The sequence below is a fragment of the Paramisgurnus dabryanus genome, chromosome 12, assembly GCF_030506205.2.
Source record: "Paramisgurnus dabryanus chromosome 12, PD_genome_1.1, whole genome shotgun sequence".
NCBI lineage: Eukaryota > Metazoa > Chordata > Actinopteri > Cypriniformes > Cobitidae > Paramisgurnus > Paramisgurnus dabryanus.
In genome coordinates, this window is record NC_133348.1 from 6,824,565 (window position 1) to 6,847,559 (window position 22,995).

The window sequence follows — 22,995 nt, forward strand, 5'->3', positions numbered from 1 at the left end:
TCACAAACAAATCGACAGCTCTTTGTGAGAAGAAGGAATGGATCGATACACCTCGAAATTATCCCCTAATGTTGATTACAGTGCAGGTGTATTCCTGTTGCTGGTTGGTAAGTGCTGCTTTTATATTTCTATTAAATAAACAATACATAAGTACGTACGCTTTATTAAACAACCTGCCGAAATTATTAGAAAGACATTTTAGAACCGTCAATGTTGTTTGGAAAGCCGCAGTGTTTGTGATTGGTCAACAAATGTGTGGAGCTGAACATTAACATACATCTGCATTTTAAACACTCAACTTATTTACTTATCTTAACATTAACACAAAACATAACTATTAGACTCTGTCTACACGGTAAAAAGTAAAAGTTGGATCAACTTAAAAAATACTTAAATTGGTAACACCTAAAAAATGTAGTTATATGTTTAAGTGAAAATACTTCAGGTTTTTATCCTAGTCCCAGATTAAAGTGCATGTTTGAGCTGACTTCATTTAAAAACATATCTTAACATATATCAGTACAAATATTTTGTCTAAAGATGCACACCAGTAATGTTTATTGTAAATTATGTTTGTAAATGTCCTAATATAACTAAGGCCTAGTGTTAGATTTATTTAAACCCTTGTCCGGGAAACTGCGCCTTTAAGTAAAAACTGTAAATTGAAAAAAGGTGTTACTTATTGAAATAACTTTTCACATATAATTCCCTTTGGTTATGTCAACTTTTGTAAGTTAGAGCAAATTTAATAAGTTAGAGCAACTCATCACTAGTCAATACAGTTGAAATTACTAGTAATTCCAATTGGATTAAACTTAAAGGGGACAGAGAATGAAAAACAATTTTTACCTTGTCTTTGTTGAATAATGGTAGTCTACCCGCATTCACAAACATACAAAAAGTGCTAAACATCTCAGTCTCATAGAAATTCCTCTTTTAGAAATGTCAGCCAGAAAACGGCCCAATCTAAAAAAACTGATGCTTATGACATCACAGGCATCTCACTGCCCCTCCACTTTAAAATAATTGGCTACATAAGCAAAGTCAGCCAATCAGTAATGAGATTGCAAGTTAAGCCAGTAGGGGGAGCCTAATAGGTGCAAAACCACTTGTTAAAAAATCCCCCACCATAATGAGCTATCTGAGAGAGGTTTTTAGGAAGCTTCTAAGGCATTACAGACCCAAACAAAAAAAAATTGTCTACATGTCACATCACAGAACAAGGATAAATACCCCGTTCAATCATTCTATGTCACCTTTAATCATTTAAATGGACTTTTGTTAAAATAGGCAAATTCCCAGCACCCCTAGAGTTTAAACCAAGCGTGCCACACAAGCAGGGGCGCTGTAAAGGGGGGGTAAACAATGACGATTCTCGGGGCCCACGAGTAAAAGGGGGCCCAGAGAAGCCCCCAAAATTGTGGTGCTAAAAAATATTTAATAGTAAAAATTATTAACTTTAAATTATTCTATTTGCTGTTTCCTGGCATACATTTTTTGTTAATTTGTTTAGAAAACACAAACGTCTGTGGGCCCCTTTCCCTCCTCTCAATTATCATAAAATGGTTCAGTCCGCCCAAATTGTATAATCCAGGCAACACAGCTTGACTTCACTTATAGCGCCGGCAGAATATCAACTTGGCAAAACTCAATTTAAACAACGCAAAATGACTGCCTGTGGACGTTATAGATAGAAATGATTATATTTCTGTTTTTATTCACACAAATATTTAAACTAGTTTTAATGAAAATGCATGTAGTTTTAAGAAAAGTCAGGGAGCAGCAAGGCTTTATGATTTATTTAGACAAAGTTATTGACTATGCAAATTTCAAAACGGTCAAAATGACGCCCTGTTTGTTCTAGTGTTAAAGATAATTACCACACTGCAAAAAATGATTTTCAAGAAAAAAATTCTTAGTAATTTTGTCCTGTTTTCAGTAAAAATATCTAACATTTCTTAAATAAAGATGCTTTTTCATGATGAGCAAAACGACCCAAGAAAATTAATCTAGTTTTTAGACCAAAAATATTAAATTTAAGTGATTTTGTTCATAAAACAAGCAAAAAAATCTGGAAATGGGGTAAGCAAAAAATCTTGAAAATTTTTCTAAAACACTAAATTCAAGAAAAATTCAAGAAAAATGTGCTTACCCCATTAGCAGATTTTTTTTTGCTTGTTTTATGCACAAAATCCATTAAAGGGGACAGAGAATGAAAAACCATTTTTACCTTGTCTTTGTTGAATAATGGTAGTCCCGCATTCACAAACATACAAAAAGTGCTAGACATGCTAAACATCTCAGTCTCATAGAAATTCCTCTTTTAGAAATGTCAGCCAGAAAACAGCCCAATCTGAAAAACTGATGCTTATGACATCACAGGCATCTCACTGCCCCTCCACTTTAAAATAATTGGCTACATAAGCAAAGTCAGCCAATCAGTAATGAGATTGCAAGTTAAGCCAGTAGGGGGAGCCAAATAGGTGCAAAACCACTTGTTAAAAAATCCCCCACCATAATGAGCTATCTGAGAGGAAGCTTCTAAGGCATTACAGACCCAAACAAAACATTTTTTGTCTCCATGTCACATCACAGAACAAGGATAAATACCCCGTTCAATCATTCTATGTCACCTTTAAATGTAATATTTTTGGTCTAAAAACTAGACTTATTTTCTTGGGTCGTTTTGCTCAAGAAAAACCATCTTAATTTAAGAACTTTTTGATTTCCCTTTCGAGGAACTCGAGCTGCGTCGCCATAGCAACGCTTTGGGGAACGCCTCGGCGTGACTGATCTGAAGCACGTGTAACACATAATCAATAATCTGATGATTGGATATAGGCTGGATGCCGTGCGGACCAAGGGTATAAGAAGGCATCCCACACAAACACACTCGCTTTTAGTGCCTCAGCAAGTGACTGCGTGTACTTTTGCATAAATCTGAAGTATGTTTTATGAAGTTCAAGTATGTGTATCTCCCTGTCGGCGCGATATCACAGACAAGGATTCACATGTGTCTAGAGCGCGGCACGCACAGTTGGCTTTTGAGAAACCTGGCTGTGTGCACTGTGAGCATTCCCGTGCACGTGTTGCGCTCCAGCTTCGCGCTAGAGAAGGATATCTCAAGGCTCGCGTCCTCACGGATCCGGTCCCGCTTCTGTCGAGGCAAAGCGGTGACTGCACTCGTGCGTGCAGGCGGCGGTATCCCCGCCTACACCCGTGACATCTGTCTCTCGCTCTCTAGGAAGCTTGGGTTCGCGGCTGCGATCCCGCTTCTCAGCGGCGGTTGCACTCGTGGGAGTCGCCATATGATTTCGCGCAGGCGGCGGTATCTCCGCCTGCACGTGAAGTCCCTCTCTCTCACTCGCCGGATCGGGAAGGCGCCCTGCGTGAGAGCCATATATTTTCAGCTGTCTTTCTCCGGAGAGATGGATCATCTTCATAATCTGCCTACTGTTTAAGGCTAAACGTGCAGTCTCCACGTGAAGCCTCCTCTCTTCTTACAGTGTGGAGGTATTATATGTATGTACATACACATAATAATGAAAATAATAATATTTTTACGTTTTCTACACCTGTATGTGTAGGCTATGTATGTATATCTGCTTGTCACAGCCTGTGTGAGCTGTGTCAAACACGCACCGCATGATCAATGTCACGCACCGTTTTTTGCGTGCTGTGGTAACAGGAAGAAAGCATGGCTTCTGTCCCAAGGTCCTGTGTTGGGTGCGCGTTGTCGATGTGTGACGCTGACAACAGAAGCGTCCCTCACAGGTTGTTGCGATTATGGAAAGCCTAAAGGATCAAAATCGCTGAAACTCATCATCGGCTATGGCACTGAAATTGCCTTGGAAATGATGGTGGTATGGGTTGGACTCCCATTTCCTTCTAGACCTGAGGAGCCATCATGTGTTTGTCTAGACAGACATCACATCGGTGGTTTCTTAAATATATCTCTAAAGAGGTCTGCAATCAAAGTCACGCATCGTTGTCTGCGTGCTCTGGTGGTGTGGAGGAAACCTTGGTTTCTATCCTAAGGACTGTTTTGGGTGTGGGCTGCTGGCGTGTTACGCTGAGAACAGACACATCCCTTACAGGTTAGAGTACAGTTATGGAAAGCCGATAGGGACAAAATCACAACATTGTTAATTTTGGGATAATGGCATTTGTGGTCTCTGGACAAACTGTACTCGTTGACGACAGTTTAGACCCAGGCCATTGGCATATGGCAGATGCCCTGTAAGGCAAAGCCCATTCATGGGGAGTTGAGATTCCAGCCAGATGTAGTGAACCGCATCTGGAGAGTATTTGGACATGCAGAGGTGGATCTGTTTGCATCTCAGGACACCACACACTGCCTGATATGGCTTTTTCTTCTTTCCCCCAATCACTCTTCCACAGAAGTTCTGGAGAAAGTTTGCCAGAGATCTGGTAGCTGTCAGCTTGGCCTCTGAGGGGGCCAGGCTCGCAGGCTCAGGTCTCCCAACTGAGGTTGTGGAGACCATACTTTACTTCTGACAGTCCCAGTCAACTGCCCTGTTGTTGTGGTGCTGAAGTTTCTGCAGGAGCAAATCTCTGCTGGCTTAACTCCTTCCACTTTTAAGGTTTAGGTGGCAGCAGTCTCTGCCTACCATGCTCCTTTGGAAGGATGTCAGGCTCCCAACTGAGGTTGTGGAGACCATATGATTACTCCAGAGCTCCCTCAGGGAGCTTTAGCCCTAAGTGGAGAAACTTCACCTCATGGTGTTCAGCTCACGTGACAGACCCAATCACCTGCCCTGTTTATGTGGTGCTGAGGTTTCTGCAGGAGCAATTCTCCGCTGGCTTAATTCCTTCCACTCTTAAGGCTTAGGTGGCAGCGGTTTCTGCCTTCCGTATTCCTTCTGGAAGGACCTCATATTTCGTCTGGACAACCCTCGAGAGAGCTTTATGCCCTTAAGTGGAGAATTTTTCACCTATTGGTGTTTAACTCCCCTTACAAACCCAGTCAACTGCCGTGTTTATGTGGTACTGAGGTTTCTGCAGCAGCAATTCTCTGCTGGCTTAACTCCTTCCACCCTTAAGGTCTAGGTAGCAGCAGTCTCTGCCTACCATGCTCCTTTGTAAGGACCTCATGCTCCCGAATGAGGTTGTGGGAACCAGATGATTACTTCAGAGCTCCCTCAGAGAGGAAGCTTATGCCCTAAAGTAGAGAAATTTCACCTTTCGGTGCTCAGCTCACCTGACAGACCCAGTCAACTGCCCCTTGACGTGGTACTGAGGTTTCTGCAGGAGCAATTCTCTGCTGGGTTAACTCCTTCCACCCTAAGGTTTAGGTGGCAGCAGTCCCTGCCTACCATACTCCTTTGGAAGGATGTCATGCTACCAACTGAGGTTGTGGAGCCCATATGATTACTCCGGAGCTCCATCAGGAGCTTAGGCCCTATGTGGAGAAACTTCACCTCATGGTGTTCAGCTCACCTGACAGACCCAGTCAACTGCCCCTTGACGTGGTACTGAGGTTTCTGCAGGAGCAATTCTCTGCTGGGTTAACTCCTTCCAACCTAAGGTTTAGGTGGCAGCAGTCTCTGCCTACCATACTCCTTTGGAAGAATGTCATGCTACCAACTGAGGTTGTGGAGACCATATCATTACTCCACCTTTAAGGTATAGGTGGCAGCAGTTTCTGCCTACCATACACTTCTGGACTCTCTGAGGGCAGTCTACATACCACGCCACCTGTATGTGGCAGATGCCCCTTCGAGACAACAGACATCTCCGATAGGAGTGGAGACTTCATCTAGATGTGGTGAACCACATCTGGAAAGGGTTTGGACGCGCAGAGGTAGATCTGTTTGCATCCCAGGACACCACACTTTACCCACTGTGGTTTTCCATGGTACAGGCGTGGCTGAGGCTACGTCTGTATGCCTTCCCCCCTGGTTGTGTTTATCCCTCCACGGGGAAACTTTATTCCCTTAAGTGGGAAATGTTCACCTCTTGGTGTTCAGCTCATCTGACAGACCCAGTTTACTGCCCTGTCGACGTAGTTCTGAGGTTTCTGCAGGAGCGTTCTCTGATGAGTTTACTCCTTCCACCATTAAGGTTTAACGGCAGCAGTTTTCTGCCTACCATACTCATGTGGAAGGCTCATCAGTGGGTAGACACCCATAAGTGGCTCGCTTTCTTTGTGGCACTCGCAGGTTGCGACCTGTTAGCCGCACTAGGGTGCCTACGTGGGACCTAGCGGTCGTGCTGGAAGGGCTCTCGTTGGCTCCGTTCGAGCCACTTGAGACTTCACCAGATAGGTTTCTGGCCTTTAAGACTGTGTTCCTTCTGGCTATTACTTCTTTAAAGCGAGTGGGGGACCTTCAGGCCCTGTCGGTATCCCCGACATGTCTTGAGTTTGCACCTGGGATGGCTAAGGCTTTTCTACACCCAAGGCCAGGTTATGTTCCCAAGGTGCTGAACAATGTGCCGAGGCCCATTGTTCTGCAGGCCCTTTGTCCTCCCCCATTCAGGAGTGCGGACCAGGAAAAGCTGAATTTGGTGTGTCCTGTGCGAGCACAGGATACATATGTTTACAGGACTGCTCAGTGGAGGAGTCCAAGCAGTTATTTGTGTGCTTTGGTTTACCCAGAAAAGGTTTACCGGTGACCACGCAGACTTTGAGCAGATGGATAGTAGATGCTATCTCACTGGCTTATGAACATCAGGGCTTACCCTCACCTGTCGCGGTGAGGGCCCACTCTACCCGGGGTATGGCTGCCTCTAAGGCCTTAGGGTCAGGCGCCTCTCTTGACGTGTGTAATGCGGCTGGGTCTTCGCCGCTCACCTCCGTCAGATTTTATGGTCTAGACCTAGACCCCTCTTTAGGGTCCCAGGTTTTTTGCCTTGACTGTGTTCAGTTATACACGCTACAGGCATTTGGTAGTATGGAAGCGTGGGCATCTCGTTCCCCAAAGCGTTGCTATGGCGACGCAGCTCGAGTTCCTCGAAAAGGAACGTCTCGGGTTACGTAGGTAACCCTGGTTCCCTGAGAAGGGAACGAGACGCTGCGTCTCCATGCCATACTCCCTGCATCCCTGTAGGCACTTGCTTCGGCACTGGTAGCGAGTGTGTTTGTGTGGGATGCCTTCTTATACCCTTGGTCCGCACGGCATCCAGCCTATATCCAATCATCAGATTATTGATTATGTGTTACACGTGCTTCAGATCAGTCACGCCGAGGCGTTCCCCAAAGCGTTGCTATGGCGACGCAGCGTCTCGTTCCGTTCTCAGGGAACCAGGGTTACCTACGTAACCCGAGACGATTTTACTGAAAACAAGAAAAAATACGAAGATTTTTTTTTCTTGAAAATAATTTTTTGCAATGCATAAGTTTAAATGTTACGGTTAAAATGACTGCTGGTGGCCAATGTTCCCTCTAAGCTGCGCGCGTGCGCGGCCGCGCAGGCCAGCCAAAGTGGCCGCGCAATAGATTTGTCAGACCGCGCACATTTTTCAGACCGCACATAAACATTGATGCATTTGCTGTTGTAAAAGAATTAAGAGAGAGAGAAGGCGAGTGTTCTAGAACGAGAAGAAACTTTCAACCAATCGCTGATCTTGCTACGGTGACAGACACTTTTATGAGCCAATGGTAGCAGCGCATTCAGTTCACACAGTGACGCTGCCAGCACGCACGAGCACAGAGTGAGAGCGAGCCAGATGAGCAGCTGCACGGGTCGATCTCAAGAAACTAAAATATTTATTAAGAGGAAAAAGTTCAGATTCAAAACAGTGATTTAAAACAAATTATTGGATTCCTGAAGTGATGCGATAACTTGGAAAAGCTGTCGCTAGAGTGAGGAGAGAGCAAAATAGAGAATTAGAACGGAGGCAGATGCAGAATCACAGAGCATCAAAACACTGCGAATGAACTTCTTCTTTTAAATAAGAAGTTAAAATGTATGCTTTGGTGAGTTATATTCTAAATATTAACTTGACATTGTGGCATAAGTGTTGCAAATTTGGCAGCAAACTATGAGTTTTATTAGTTTGTTTACATTGGCCGTTGGTATATAACGAACGAGCTGAAGCTATTTACATTTGAAAGTTAACGGTCAAGTAACGTAAATGTGATTAAAAAATAAAATTTTAAGTGTCAATATGTTCAATAAGTGTTGAAACCCTGAGTTAGGTTGTTATTTGAAATGTTTACATGATGCTTATTGATAAATGTGTTGAACTGAAGATTAATTACTGTTCTGCCTTGTGTTTTTACAAGGCTGGGTTTTTTTGTGAGAATTTCGAACATCTGTAAAGTTCTCCTGCTCCATCTTGGACACGCGAGACAATTAAGTGAAGGTGTATACAAAAAGGCGAGCCAACCAGAGCTGTGCTTTGAATTCATCAGAACTGGTAGGAGGATACTTTTTGTTTCGGACAACTACTAGGACGTGAATTCGCTGAAACTTCATTTTCCGTATTTTCTTGGATTTTCTTTAAAGGACACTGACTTTGAACTGAACTATTTGAACTATATAAAGGAACAAACGGTCCTTTGAACCGAATCAATTGATTCATGAATTCAACCCAACAGAGTCATTTAAGTGAATCATGAATTTGGATTACAAACAAAATGAAAATGTGTTACACTTTTACAAGTATTTTATTTATTTATTTATTTGCACTGTAGTATATGAGAACTGATTTTCAGCTTGAGGTGAACGGTTCAATCTGCTAAACCCAGGTACCTGGTAAATTCAAAGAGAGTGTTAATTACATGTATTGGGATTTATACACAGGCCCACATTGAACATTATACGTGTGTATACACTAAACCCCGTTACACGCTACACTGTCATCTCTTTGAATCTCCTATGGTTAACGCAGGCTCGTGTTCATTTTCGGCAGGTCGTGTGGTTGCGAATTCCTCACAGTACTGAAATGTGTGCTCAGAAAAAAAATTATTTGCTCAGTGCTGAAAAAAATTAGAGGGAACATTGCTGGTGGCCGTTCTAGTGTTAAAAGTGCATGATAAGGGAAATCAATTTTCTCCCCATGTTAGGTCAAGAAAACGCTGGAAAAAATAACAATACACAGTTTTAGTTAAATGTTCAACACTGCAAAAATTGACTTTCTTACTTAGTATTTTTGTCTTGTTTTCAGTAGAAATATCTAAAAATTCTTAAATTAAGATGCTTTTTCTTGATGAGCAAAATGACCTAAGTAAATAAGTCTAGTTTTAAGACAAATTAATATATAATTTAAGTGAAATTGTCCTCAAAACAAGCTAAATGATCTGCCAATGGGGTGAAAAAAAATTGTGAAATAATATTTATTTTTTCTTAAACACTTAATTCAAGTAAAATTTTCTCACCCCATTGGTAGTCAAAATACCATAAAAGCGCATGATTTTATGTAAATTAATATGAAAAAAGTCTCAGCTGTGTTGGGGGCCCTTTCAAGATTCTTTTCATGGGGCCCAAAATCCTTAGCAGCGCCCCTGCACACAAGCCCTAAAAAGTGAAGCCAAAACGTCTCGATCGCCCCTCAGTGACTGGTCCCAGTATAGGTCATAAACTCCGCCTACCCTAATGTTATTCAATGGGACTTGAGACCAACAAAACAATTTAATTACACTTCAATTATCTTTTTTCCTAAGCTGGTTTCTGTCATTTACTGTAGTTTTTATCACGCTGATGTAAATTCAAGTGTTTGTTTTTAAAATAAGTTTGTTTTTAAATAGTTATTTAATGCTATAAAAACAGTGATGTCACGTCATGATTGACAGCTGTGATATGCGCATTTTGCGAGGGCGAGGGCGGGTTCTCCAAAGAACCTTTTTAAGAACAATTGGGAAGCTCATATGTGACATGGTTGCCTGTTAATGAGCATTTCCTACACTGTATATATTTCTATATATTTCGGTATATATTCACCAGGTTGCCCGCAAAGATTCTGTAAGTTACCCGCCAAAGCACATTCTATTGGTAACCACAATTTTAATATTTATTTATTAAATATTTTTATATCAGCTTCTTTTATGTATGTTAACATTTTAAACAATGATAAAACATACCAACAAGTAAAATAAAATAAACAATATCAACAAGTAAGATAAAATAAAATCAGCAAGTAAAATAAAATGTTTTGAGTAGACTATATCAAAAAAGTAGCCCTCCAGATTGTTTTATCCATTCTGGTAGCCCTTGCTTACCAAAACGTTGGAGACCCCTGATCTAAGATTTACTTCTACAACCACAGGGGGGTGTTGTAATCCCTATTTATTTATCATATAACAGAGAAGTCATTTCTAAATAAGTCTCTAAAAGTTGTATGGTATAAAATTACTTGGATATCCCTAGAGAGACATTTAGCTGTGTTGTTATGAAAATCTGTGAAAAAAAACCTATATGTTGGGCTTTAGTCAATATCTTGACAGCCGTTCTTGACATACAGTATACTTTTACACTTTATCGCAAATAAACCACTGTGAACCCTTTTTAAACCATAATTTAAATGACACATTATGTCCCATTTCAGAAAACACTCCATTTCATATAAAATATTTAAAGTCATTGAGTATGAAGTATGTTCCCCCTAAGCCATTTGAGAGGGTTAGACATTTTTTACCCCAAAATAACCGTCTGTCGACCAGGTACTTTTAGACGATTCCAAGCCGTCCATATAATTGCTGCTGATTTAAGAGCAGAAGTGAAGACAGACCAGTGTTTGCTCAGGTGATGTGTTCAAGATTGATGTGTCCTCCGCTGAGCAGTACATAAAAAAAACATTAAGCTCCTGAACGTCTTCATAATGCTCAGTGTTTACTTTTCACGGATCTCGGCAGATCCACGATTTCTCATTGCTGCAGTGTACATTGGGAATTATTGGATAGCCATCCCTATTCTCTCCCTACCTGCCCCGACATGCTGGAAAACACACAAAGTGCTATGAAGTTCGCAAGTGCAAAGTAGATGTAAAGATTATAATGGCTCATTCCACAACTAACAGTAGTTTAATGCTTTTTTGTCAAGGACACAAAGCCACAGCAGGTGTTTTGTGTGATTACAGTCAAATTAATAGAGAATAGATAATTACTTTTGCCTAATTAATATGGAAAATCAGTTATAAAACAATCTAACTTGGTTAAGGAGTTAATTAAAATGTTTTAAATTATTTTCTAGTTAGGGTTAAGTGGTTGTCTACATTTTGGGAGCATTTCAGCCCCAAGACTTTTAAAGTTACATGTCGACATCTCGTTTTCGCATTGCCCATGCACTCATTTCTTAGGATTTTAGTTAAAATGTCAATTGCGTTACCACCAACAATGTGCTAATATAGGACAATTTCCACTCGTGAAAATGCTCTCAAGACGTGAGAAGTGTACACTACAGGTGTTTTGAAATGAAAACACCCTTTTCAATTGAATGTGGCCGCTGGCACAAAAAATTTAAGTCGCCACAAATATTTCACGAAGGCCATCTTTAATTTGGGACAGCTGCAGCCTGAACCCAGCATTAATTTGCAGAAATATTCGAGCTCAGATGCAAAAACCTCTATGTGCGACTTACATGTTTTCTTGTAAATTAGCATTTTTTATCAGACATTTAATGGATTCTGCCAACAAACCAAATATATTTGGTATTTCTGAATGACCTAAAGTATTTGAAGAATGTATAATATGTGCCAAAAGCATTTGGTTAAAGGAGTACTGTTCACCCAAAAAAATAAGGCCCATTGACCTTTTATAGTAGGAATAAAAATGACTATGGTCAAGTTAATTGTGACCATTTTGGGGTGAACTACTTTAATATCATCATTATCTCATTTTTGACTTAGCATTTAGCAGCTTTTGCATCTGAGCTCCTCAAATCTGTTATGGGTTTTTCTTTAACAAAAACTTTATGTGTTAAAATAGCTTGTATGCTATTTATCCTGTAGCTCAGTGGTTCTCAAACTCGGGACTGTCCACCGTTTGAGGGGCGTAAAGTAGTACCAGGGGGACCCTGGTTTTATGACATTTTATAAAATACACAAAATAAAAAATATAAGTAATATAATTTAACATAAATTCTGTGTATTGAAACCTCAGAAAACTAAAGCTACAAGCAACATTTTCATTTAATATGTTTTGTTTAATTCCAATTCTAAGTTGAGATTGGTTTATGTTATGAATTTTCCTGGGGGGGTGATGCATTTTAAACAAGAGGCGAAAAAGTTTGAAAACCATTGCTTTAGCTAAAGGGACATTTGAAAGACCACTAGAATAAAAACAAATGTCACTAAGCAATGATCATCACCAGTAACCTTTTCAGCCTGATCTCACGAGAATTCCTACATATTTTCTGAGTTGGTAAATTCGTATAAATTCATAAGAAGTTAATCGTGCAAAAACGTACAATTCTCGTCAAAAAACTCCAATGAAACCAAGCCCATAATCCCCCCCAACCCCGCACCTTACCCCAATGTCACAGGGGTCTAGGCAAACTTTCCCTGCCATCCACTTACCCATTTTATGAAAAAACTGATGCCAAAAAGTTATTTACTAATTTTAAATTCTCTAACAAAATTCCTTCACAAAAAATCAATTATTTCAGTATTTTTGCTATTTTTTTTTTTTTTTTTTTAAGAAAAATACTCATATTTAAGAGTTTATAAGCAGAGAAAAAATATAGATAATATGTTTGTTTATTTATTGTTTGTTTGAAAGCAGAGGGTCTGTTCTTTCATTTGATATATTTGCATGTTTATATGTTTTTAGAAGAAAATGTTCCTGGAAGTAATTTTGTGAAACTTTTGTAAAAATCACAAAAAATGCTGGCGGGCAACTTTTCAACAAATGCCTGGCGGGGAATGAGTTAATATATTTTTTCTGCACCATCTACAGAGTTAAAATCCACTCTAAAATCGATTCTTCGGTAGCATTTGAGGAACAGGAACGCTTGTCATATCAATCCAGGCCGACAGCAGTTTATGGGTGAAATAACACTGAGCCCTGATTGATTCTTGTGTATGGTCAATAGTGTTAAATGCATTTCTTCAGGCAAACATCTCTTTTGGGAATTTCTTCTGAGTAATTGTGCTGTTGTTGCTTTTTAATTGCTCCCAGTGCCAGTAGGTTTGATGCATATGGCAAATTGCACAGAGATGAGGTGTGCTTTTCAAAGAGGCTTTTCAAAAAGTTCTACCATGTTGTTCCTGTAAATTATTTTGGGAGATTTGTTTGCTTTTGTTTAACTTCTTTTAGCCATTTGCACTGTCAGAAATAATAGTCCAGCTGTCATTGGGGCATTACACCTTTGCACCTAAAGAGTTCATATAAGCAGAAATACCAAATATGTGTATACAAATCTGAACCTAAATGGTACATATTATCAGAGCCGGCCTTAAGCATCTGGTGGCCCGTTTCAATAGGTGTGTTCGACATCGGCTGTGGCTGGATGTAACCGATCGGCGAGATTAGCCGCGTGCAGGCGGGGAGGAGCTGAAAACGGAGACGTGAAGTCGGACGCGCTGTGGTTCCCGTAGTTTGCTGCATTTACGTCAGGCATGGCTGATCACGTGCCGTTTGCTTGCTTAATCGCATTCAACATGATTTGTAAGATGTAAACTACATAAAAAGTGAATTATACTGTTTTGAATGTCCGTGTATGAGCATGAGTGGAACTGAAGAGGCTTACAGCATCTGTTTTTACAAGAATAAAGTTTAACAGAAGCATAAATTATTTAAATACCAATGTAGTGGGGTCTACGTTTTTGTATCCATTTTATTTTGATGAAGATGACACAATATAACATCGCGACTACATGAAAAGAGCTTTAACTGTTATAAAAATACAGATTTGTGAGCATTTGTGGAACTGAGGGCGTGAAAATACACACGAAACACACGTGATTGTTGTCATGTGGTGAATCCGACCAATCTTGAAACAGCTGTGTCGTCATTACAGCCCGTGCAGCTCCTCTTCGGGAACTGCGCTGGCTAACTCAGGCGGCTGATCTCGAACCGCTCTCGCGGTACTTAAAAACCATATGACACAGTCACGTGCCTGCAGCGCCAGCTTAAGTCGGACAGAAATACTAACCGGAATGCACTGCTTCAAGTCAGCCGCTGATCGGTCTGCGCAGCGCCGCATGAAGTCGAACACACCTAGCAACTAATAGGAGGCCCTACCCACATAAAACATAAGCATAATAGAGCAAAAAGCAAGGATTCCTGTTGGTTTGCATCAATGGTATATTATTTTATTACGTGCACTTTTAGCTTAGGCAGCTCAAAAGAAATGATCCAACCTTATTTAATTACAACTATACAATTATAGTTGCCTCGCCCTTTCATGGACGCTAAATTCTCTGCTTAATTGATTTGCGCAGTATATTTTCAGCTGTCTGGGCTGACTTTAAAAAAAAACATCTCAAACATCCCCTCAACTTGAATTATTTAACAAAAGCAAACAAGACAAGTGTCTGACTGACACTGAACCGAACTTATAAATAAGGATGGGCTCCGCGTTTTTTCAGCACCGTAGACAGCTCACCTGGCGGCGAGCGTAGATTTCACCTAAACCTTATTAGAAATCCACCTTTCTGTGTTTGGGTGCTGAGAATTCCCTGATAAGTTTATCTTTGTCCAGCGATTTTGTCACCTCGTGCTCAATAAAAATCTGAACGAGAGCTGACGGCATCTATGTTCAATAGGCTATTATAAAAACAGTTTACATTGTTATGCGGGAGCAAAACAAAAATAGACGATTTCCAAGCCACTGTAAAAAAAAATCACCCCTCATTTATCTAAAGTTCTTGGTCATTATGTTCATTTAATGGAACATTGTGTGGATGTTGCGTTAGAGGAAAATGCCGTCATGCACAAAATATATTAAAGGCAGTCAGTAAATGCACACAGATGTTATACACATATTTTAAATACAATTAAATACTGTATTAAGGTTAGTATAAAATCCAATAATATTATAAAAAAAAAAACCCATTGAAATCAGTCCCTAAAATAATGTATTATTAAAAACCTGGAATCGCACTTGCACAGACAAGCCTGATGAGAGAGAGCATGGTCGAATTCTTTTTGCGCCCTTAAAGGGCACTTCGGGAAGGGAGCCGCTTAAACTTTCACTCCAGATAAAATGAAAATGACGTTGCTTTCATTGCTCTATTCTCCAAGTGTATTTTAGCGGTCACGGTCACGCAATGAGACACAATTGCGCAACTCTCTGCACAGCTCTGATATTTGAAGGGAATAAATAGGGCATATAGCGATGAGTACTTCAAATTGATATTCTCTCCATTTGTGACGGAAAATTTGTCGGAATGAATACGACAGGTAACACATTTAAGAAATGTCGGTTTTCACAAAAATAAGGCTATTAAGCTCTCGTCTAGTGATCCCGATGCTAAAGAATAATTAAACCTCTAGAATTATCCACATGTGCACGTTTTCTTAGAGTTTTTATGAAGCACTGTGATGCTGCTGTAAACGATTCTACATTGAATTATAAAAATGAAAGAAATTACTTTTAAAAATAATTTAAATGACATATAATAAATATTAATGCAGTTCTATATTTTTTTAATAAAATACATTCATTTCATATTAATAATCCGATTTCTACAGGCTAAAGCGCGTATGAACGTCCGAGAGAAAATAAAGAGCAGAAATTAATTGATTTAAAATGAAAGATATGTGATTGCTTAACATCCACAGGCACTGACAATGTGAGCTCCCCCGTGCAGGAATCATAGCCCCACGTTCAAACATTCTTGCGCCGGGCTGGGGCCCTCCTTTAGGGCGGGGCCCGTTTCAATTGAAACGGTTGAAACATAGCTAAGGCCGCCTCTGCATATTATCTCATTCCCCCCACCAGCCTTTTTTGTTTAAAAAGTTGCCGCAAGCATTTTTGTGATTTTCACAAAAGTTTCACAAAATTTCTTCCAGGAAAATTTTCTTCTAAAAATATATAAGCATATATCAAATGAAAGAACAGACCCTCTTCTTTCAAACAAACAATAAACAAACGAACAAAACAAACAAAAACCTATTTATATTTTTCCTCTGCTTATAAACTCTTAAATATGGGTATTCTCTTCAAAAATCCTTTTTTTTTGCAACAAGCTGAAATAATTGCATTTTTTTGATGGAATTTTGTTAGAAATCAGATTCAGAACGATTATCAAAACATACACGGAGTGTAAAATTAATAAATATTTTTTTTATAAATTGGATAAGTGGCCATCTAGTGTATATCGCGGACAGATTAACATAAAAACTTATCTCGAACACATTTTTTCATGCAAATGTTTTCTCTTAATTGACGAGATAACTTGTCAATGGCGGGGAAAGAGTTAAAGTGCCCTATTATGAAAAACTCACTTTTTCTGGGTTTTGGGGTGTTCATTTGTGTCTCTGATGCTCCCACACGCATACAAACTTGGAAAAAAATCCATCCATGCTGTTTTGAGTGAGATACAGGTTTCTGAATGTCCTCTGCCTTGAGTCTCAGATTGCGCCAGTTAAAACTCAGCTCCGTTGTGACGTAACAAACCGTTTCGTCACATTCAGTTTGAATTTTCCCGCCCACCACCCCACTCGCAGGTCTCCACCCACCAGGTAGCTAGAGAGCATAGAGCAGTCACTTGAATGAGACCCTCTGTGCTGTTATAATGTCTCACGGAAATAACAGCGCTATTTGGATATTATGGATTATACTCCCACCTACTTTTAAAAACGAAGTTTTAACGCGTGGTTATTGGAACCCGGAGTAATCTTATATACAGTGTGTTACGACGCAAACAGTCCTCAGATTGTAGGCGATAAGACCTTCATGCGAAATCTGATGTAAACAACAGACTATGTATCTATATTTCACGGATTATAAGCATTTGTGGACAAAAATGGTAATTGGATGTATTTTATTGGACTTTCATGGATCATTCACACATCTGAAACAGACTGGATTCGATTCGCGATCGCGTTGTTTCATCACAAAAGGTAAGAAGTCACGTTATATTTTGCATGTTGTCATCTTCTGTCACAAAATACTACATTTATGATGCTAGAGCTAAAAGCTTTTTGCCAAACTAACCGAGACCGTACGCCCCGGCTTTTCTGACGAGGCGAGCCTAATAACTTTACGGACCGCATAGATATATACACAGTCCGGACCTCCCGCTAGCTTCTAGGGAAAACGCGTGTATTGTTCAGACTGCTACATCGCAATTTACGCTGGAATCTTTGTGTGTCATGATGAGTTTGACACACCGAGACCGGGCCTTACCGCCCCGGCTTTTCTGATGAGGCTAACCCCCGAGCCTCTTATAACTTTACGGTCCGGATCCTCCCGCTAGCTTCTAGCAATTAGCACGCGGTCCACAAGCAGTATACATCCCCCGCAGGGTCTTAATTTCTGTAAGTTGCGAAAATAATGCGCTTGAAAATGTTTTATAATGGGAATATGTTAGCATTGTCCAGGGAAAACGAGTTTATTGTTGTGACTGCTAACGTAACATCACAATTTACTCTGGAATCATTGTGTGTCATAAGTTTCTTCACCTGTAGTGTACTTATTAGTGATACTTTTCTGCATGATTTGTCTGTTGGCAACATAAATCGTTAATAATAATAATATAATAATAATAATAATATATAAAATAATAACACAGTATGGTCTGTACTGCTCACGATACCACTCAGCATGCGCACGATCACATGACGTTAGTAGTGGGGCGTGATCAAAGGAGCAGCAGCTCATAAATATGTAAGACAAGCTCAAAACGGCACAATCTGAACTGCCCTGAAACAGATGCTACTAGAGATGGGTAACAATCTTTTCCTACAAGCTATTTCGAGCAAACAACTTTTGAAACATGCTTTATGGAACTCATACACCTGTATAACTTGCGGAAAAGCAGTCATAAGATGGGCACTTTAAGAACTTTTTAAAGGGTACTAACCCAGCGACAACTTGAGACCATTTTTGAACCATTTTCTGACAAACAACAAAGTGTTAATTTGATTTACTCTTGAATGCCAGTGTTTACTAAGCTTTATATCAACTGGTTTGCTTTCTCCTCCCAGCCATCTTCTCCATCCTGGGCAATGCAGCTGTTCTGGTAACAGCCGCCCGTCGACACAGCGTTCTCAAAGCCCCCGAGCTCCTCACGGTTAATCTGGCTGTAACTGACATTGGCATGGCTCTCAGTATGTATCCACTCTCAATCGCTTCAGCCTTCAACCATGCATGGATTGGGGGTGACCCTTCCTGTCTTTACTATGGCCTGATGGGAATGATCTTTAGCGTGGCCAGCATCATGACTTTGACCGTCATGGGGTTGGTGAGATATCTGGTAACGGGAAACCCGCCGAAGTCAGGTACTGTTCTGGTTTTATTGGGTCATGACTACAATGTTAATCTTATAAATCAACTGTCTGGAGCTATAGCTTCATGAACGTTTATCCAAGGAAACAAATTGAAGGTTATAAACTTCAAATGGTTATTTTCAGTATTGTTCATTTTAAAATAAATGCTGCTTATTAGTTAATATTAGCTGTTTAAGCCTGACAGTCCCTTAAAGAAACATCATATTGAATATTGGTAATCAGTGTTGCCAAATCAGTGGTTTTCCCGCAGAATTAGGCTACTTTTTAAGTGTTGCCTCAGGTTGTTTTTTGGTCCACAGGTTGAAGGGATTTTGTTCATCTGCTCATCTAAAGTGTATAGTTACTTACACTGCAAAAAATTATTTTTATAAAAAATTATCTTAGTATTTTTGTCTTGTTTTCAGTAAAAATATCTTAAAATTCTTAAATTAAGATGCTTTTTCTTGATGAGCAAAATTACCCAAGAAAATAAGTCTAGTTTTTAGACCAAAAATATTAAATTTAAGTGATTTTGTGCATAAAACAAGCAAAAAAATCTGCCAATGGGGTAAGCAAATTTTTCTTGAAATTTTCTTTAATTTACACTGGAAAAAATTATTTTCAAGAAAACATTTTCTTAATTTTTTTGTCTTATTTTCAGTAAAAATATCAAAACATTCATAAAGTAAGATGCTTTTTCTTGATGAGCAAAATGACCCAAGAAAATAAGTCTAGTTTTTAGACCAAAGATATTAAATTTAAGTGATTTTGTGCATAAAACAAGCAAAAAAATCTGCCAATGGGGTAAGTAACAAAATCTTGAAAATTTTTCTTAAACAGTAAATTAAAAAAAAAAACTCATGAAAATTTGGTTAACCCCATTGGCAATTTTTTTTTTTTTTTTTTTTGCTTGTTTTATGCACAAAATCACTTACATTTGATATTTTTGGTCTAAAAACTAGACTTATTTTCTTAATTTCTTAGTATTTTTGTCTTATTTTCAGTAAAAATATCTTAAAATTATTAAATTAAGATGCTTTTTCTTGATGAGCAAAATGACCCAAGAAAATAAGTCTAGTTTTTAGACCAAAAATATTAAATTTAAGTGATTTTGTGCATAAAACAAGCAAAAAAAATCTGCCAATGGGGTAAGCAAAAAATCTTGAACATTGTTCTTAAACAATAAATTCAAGAAAAACTCAAGATTTTTTTGCTTAACCCATTGGCAGATTTTTTTGCTTGTTTTATGCACAAAATCACTTAAATTGTATATTTTTGGTCTAAAAACTAGACTTATTTTCTTGGTTATTTTGCTCATCAAGAAAAATCATCTTAATTTAAGATTTTTTACTGAAAACAAGACAAAAAGTACTAATAATTTTTTTCTTGAAAATCATTTTTTGCCATGTATACAGTGAATTTTGTTTTTTGTTTTTTTGAAGAAATTGAGTGTGATGCATAAAAGTGATTATTTGAGTCTTGGCGTTTGGTCCTGGCTATTTTTTGGCCAGTTTTGATCTACAATTGTTTTGCAGATCTGGCAACCCTATTGGCAATGCGATTTTACTTTAGATTCACATTTGTCAGATGTAACTATGTTCAAAATCAATGTTCCTTTATTCAAGGACTTCATTTGTGTGTTTCAGGCAACAGGTTTCAGAGAAGGACTATAAGTTTAGTGATATCTGTCATCTGGCTGTACTCACTGCTCTGGGCCGTGTTTCCTCTGCTAGGCTGGGGCGGATACGGACCTGAACCCTACGGTTTGGCCTGCTCTGTGGACTGGACCGAATACCAGCGCTCTTTAAACGGCGCTTCTTTCATTATGGCTTTAGCCGTTCTGTGCACCCTGATCCCATGTGGATTCATCGTGTTCTCCTACTTTGCTATTGCCTGGAAGCTCCACAAGGCTTATCAGTCAATCCAGATCAACGAGAGTCTGCCCAGCACAGGGACCGTTGAGAGGAAAGTCACAATAGTAAGATTCTGATTAGACTTTTGCATTAAAGTATCCAAAAATCACTAGCATGCCAATCTGTGGGCTTACGTTATAATCAGTGGCGGCCGGTGACTTCTCTGTTGGTTCATAACTGACATATGCATAGTAAAAAAATATGGCTAGACTTCAGCATGCCACATAAAAACAATAGCTTGTCTTTTTAATATTAATTTAAGTGTTTAACACCATTTGGGATCACAGAAACCCTGGAGAGTTCACACATTTCCTTGACACTTCACAGTTTTAACAGGCTTAAGTGACAGACACATGCTTTTAACGCTGAAACATGCAGACGTTCCCTGGAGCTAAGGGCAAAATGGTAATCGGGTACCTCTGCAGATTTTCAATTCACGGATGCCTTTCCAAGTATTTGAACCAACAACCTCCGTTGTGGATTTGATATTTAACACATGTGTTGTTAAACGAATCCATTAGTGGCTTCACACTACAATCTCACGAGTATGTTCAGCATAAACGGTTTGGCTAGCATTTTCCTGTCAGTTCACGGTTTCTTATTGTGTTTCAGATGGGAATCCTCATCAGTGCCGGGTTTATCGTCTCCTGGGCGCCCTACGTGTCCATCAGTTTATGGACCATGTTTCATTCCGAGGGCAAAGACAGCGTAGCTCCAGTTGTCAGCTTGCTCCCATGCCTATTCGCAAAGTGCTCAACGGTGTACAACCCTTTTGTCTACTACATTTTCCGCAGGTCCTTCCGCAGGGAGCTTCGACAGATCTGGACATGTTATGGTTGCTGTTCCTCGAGTGCTGTGGACAGATTGACCCTCTGCGGAGGACGACGACACTCGGATAAACCCGGTGACCTCCAGCAGCAAGAGAGAGCAGAAAAGTGAAAAGACGAGGTCAGATGGTTCATCTTTAAAAATAGACTCGAGGTGAGGAGCTCCACTGAATAAATGAGATGGAAATGACTGCATGATTGTTTGACATTTTCGAGATCATTAAGTCGGTAGCATGAAGTGGAGCTGAGGATGCCAAGAGGTTATTCAAGATTTGTTTGTGATAAAATGTCTTATTTATGTCTTTTATTCCTTCCTGCGGACGGTGGTATTGTTATGTCTGTGCTTTTGTCATATTTGCCTTTGAGTGGGCCACGACACCTTTAAAAATTACTTTCAGTTCATTTTAAATTTTCTTTTTCCTAACAGGCCACAACATTTAATCTTTCCCTACCAGCGTTTTTATTATTTTTAAGTTGCCAGCCAGCGCCAGCATTTTTTTGTGATTTTCAAAAAAATGTAATGCCTTCCAGAAAATCTTCTATAAACATATAAACATACAATATATTAAATGAAAGAACAGAGCCTCTGCTTTCAAACAATCTCCGATCTTTATTTGTTTGCTTTTTATCACTTATGAAATATGGGTAATACTAAGAAGTTTTTTCAAAATACCAAATTTTCAAAGCTAAAATAATTGCATTTTGTAAGGGACTTTTGTTAGGGATCAGATTCAGGGCCCTATCTTGCACCCGGTGCAATTGACTTTGTCAGTGACGCATGTATCATTCGTATTTTGCACCGGCGCACAGCGGGTTTTTCCCTCCACAGACGCACGTCGGCAAACTAGGGAATGAACTTGCGCTCCCTGGGCGGTTCAGTGCAAGAAAAGAGGCGTGTTGCGGCGCAAACCATCCCTGATGCTATTTTGCAGTTTCAAAAAACAATTGCGCCACTGACCAAAAAAAACTAGTCTAAAGTCAGTGGCGCGTTGCGCGTTGTTCATTATGCTATTTTAAGGGCGCATGCTTGACCATAATGTATAGCGTGCACAACGCGCACACACTTTGCTTATCTAATCTACACAGATGCAACAGTTATTTTTGCAAATCATAAATTGTTACAATAAAAAATATTAACACATGAGATAAGGGGAATCATAGTGGTGAGCATTGTGGTGATAGTTTTTATTTATTTTGTGTGGCTGTGTTAAAAAAACTATCATGCAAATAACAATTAAAATATTTTCATAAGTTTGTTGTGTGGCTGTATTACGTTTATTTTATGTAAATAATAATTAAAATGTTTTCATAAGAAACCTTAATGTATGTGAACTGGATTTGTAAGAGTACTTTGGGGTTGGACTGCTTGCGTTTCTTGGCTTTCAGCGGTGAGGGTGGACCCAGCGATGTCCTGGCGTCAGGTCTTGTGTAGAGGCAGATCCACCTCCCGTTACACGGCGTGGCCGATTTATGCTGGCAAGCTTGGGATTCCCCCGTCTCCTGACATCATTGTAGCGCTTGTGGCGCAACGTCCTGGGGATGCCAGCTGATAAGACAATTGCGGCTATTTCCTCTCACGCCTGTTTAACCGACGCTGATTTGGGCGGGTTTTTCCCATCCCCATACAAAACAACTTCTCTGTCTCTCCTGGCGTACGCCTGGTAAATCCGTCATAATAATAGCAACCCGCCATGGAACTTGTGCACTTGCGTTTAAAGGGAATGTTGGATGACATTCTGATTGGTTTATTTGACGCTACGCCCAAACCACACCTATGAATAATGAACCTATTCAGACCAACCCCTTATTGATTTGCGCCTGGCGCAAGAGTTATTTTTCCCGCTGGGAAAATAGCAACAGCTCCCAAGAAGTTACTTGCGCTTCGCACTTACATTTCAGATCGTTCAAATAGGGCCCT

General features: G+C 39.7%; 1 protein-coding gene and 1 long non-coding RNA gene across 2 annotated transcripts; both read left to right on the forward strand.

Moving 5' to 3' along the window:
- Positions 1-37: 37 nt before the first annotated feature.
- Positions 38-21,491, forward strand: opn8a (opsin 8, group member a). The gene is made up of 4 exons (XM_065255747.1): positions 38-107; positions 18,056-18,349; positions 19,984-20,315; positions 20,863-21,491. The coding sequence occupies exons 1-4, from the start codon at positions 38-40 to the stop codon at positions 21,187-21,189; spliced, it is 1,023 nt and encodes a 340-aa protein (XP_065111819.1). The 3' UTR covers positions 21,190-21,491.
- On the forward strand, positions 7,567-8,343 carry LOC135737874 (uncharacterized). The gene is made up of 2 exons (XR_010528607.1): positions 7,567-7,939; positions 8,249-8,343. It is a non-coding gene; the product is annotated as an uncharacterized lncRNA (long non-coding RNA).
- Positions 21,492-22,995: the final 1,504 nt, after the last annotated feature.

Coding starts and splice junctions, on each gene's coding strand:
- opn8a (XM_065255747.1), top strand. CDS start 38: ATGGATCGATACACCTCGAAATTATCCCCTAATGTTGATTACAGTGCA. Junction 108..18,055: donor TGTATTCCTGTTGCTGGTTG/GTAAGTGCTGCT, acceptor TTCTCCTCCCAG/CCATCTTCTCCATCCTGGGC. Junction 20,316..20,862: donor TTGAGAGGAAAGTCACAATA/GTAAGATTCTGA, acceptor ATTGTGTTTCAG/ATGGGAATCCTCATCAGTGC.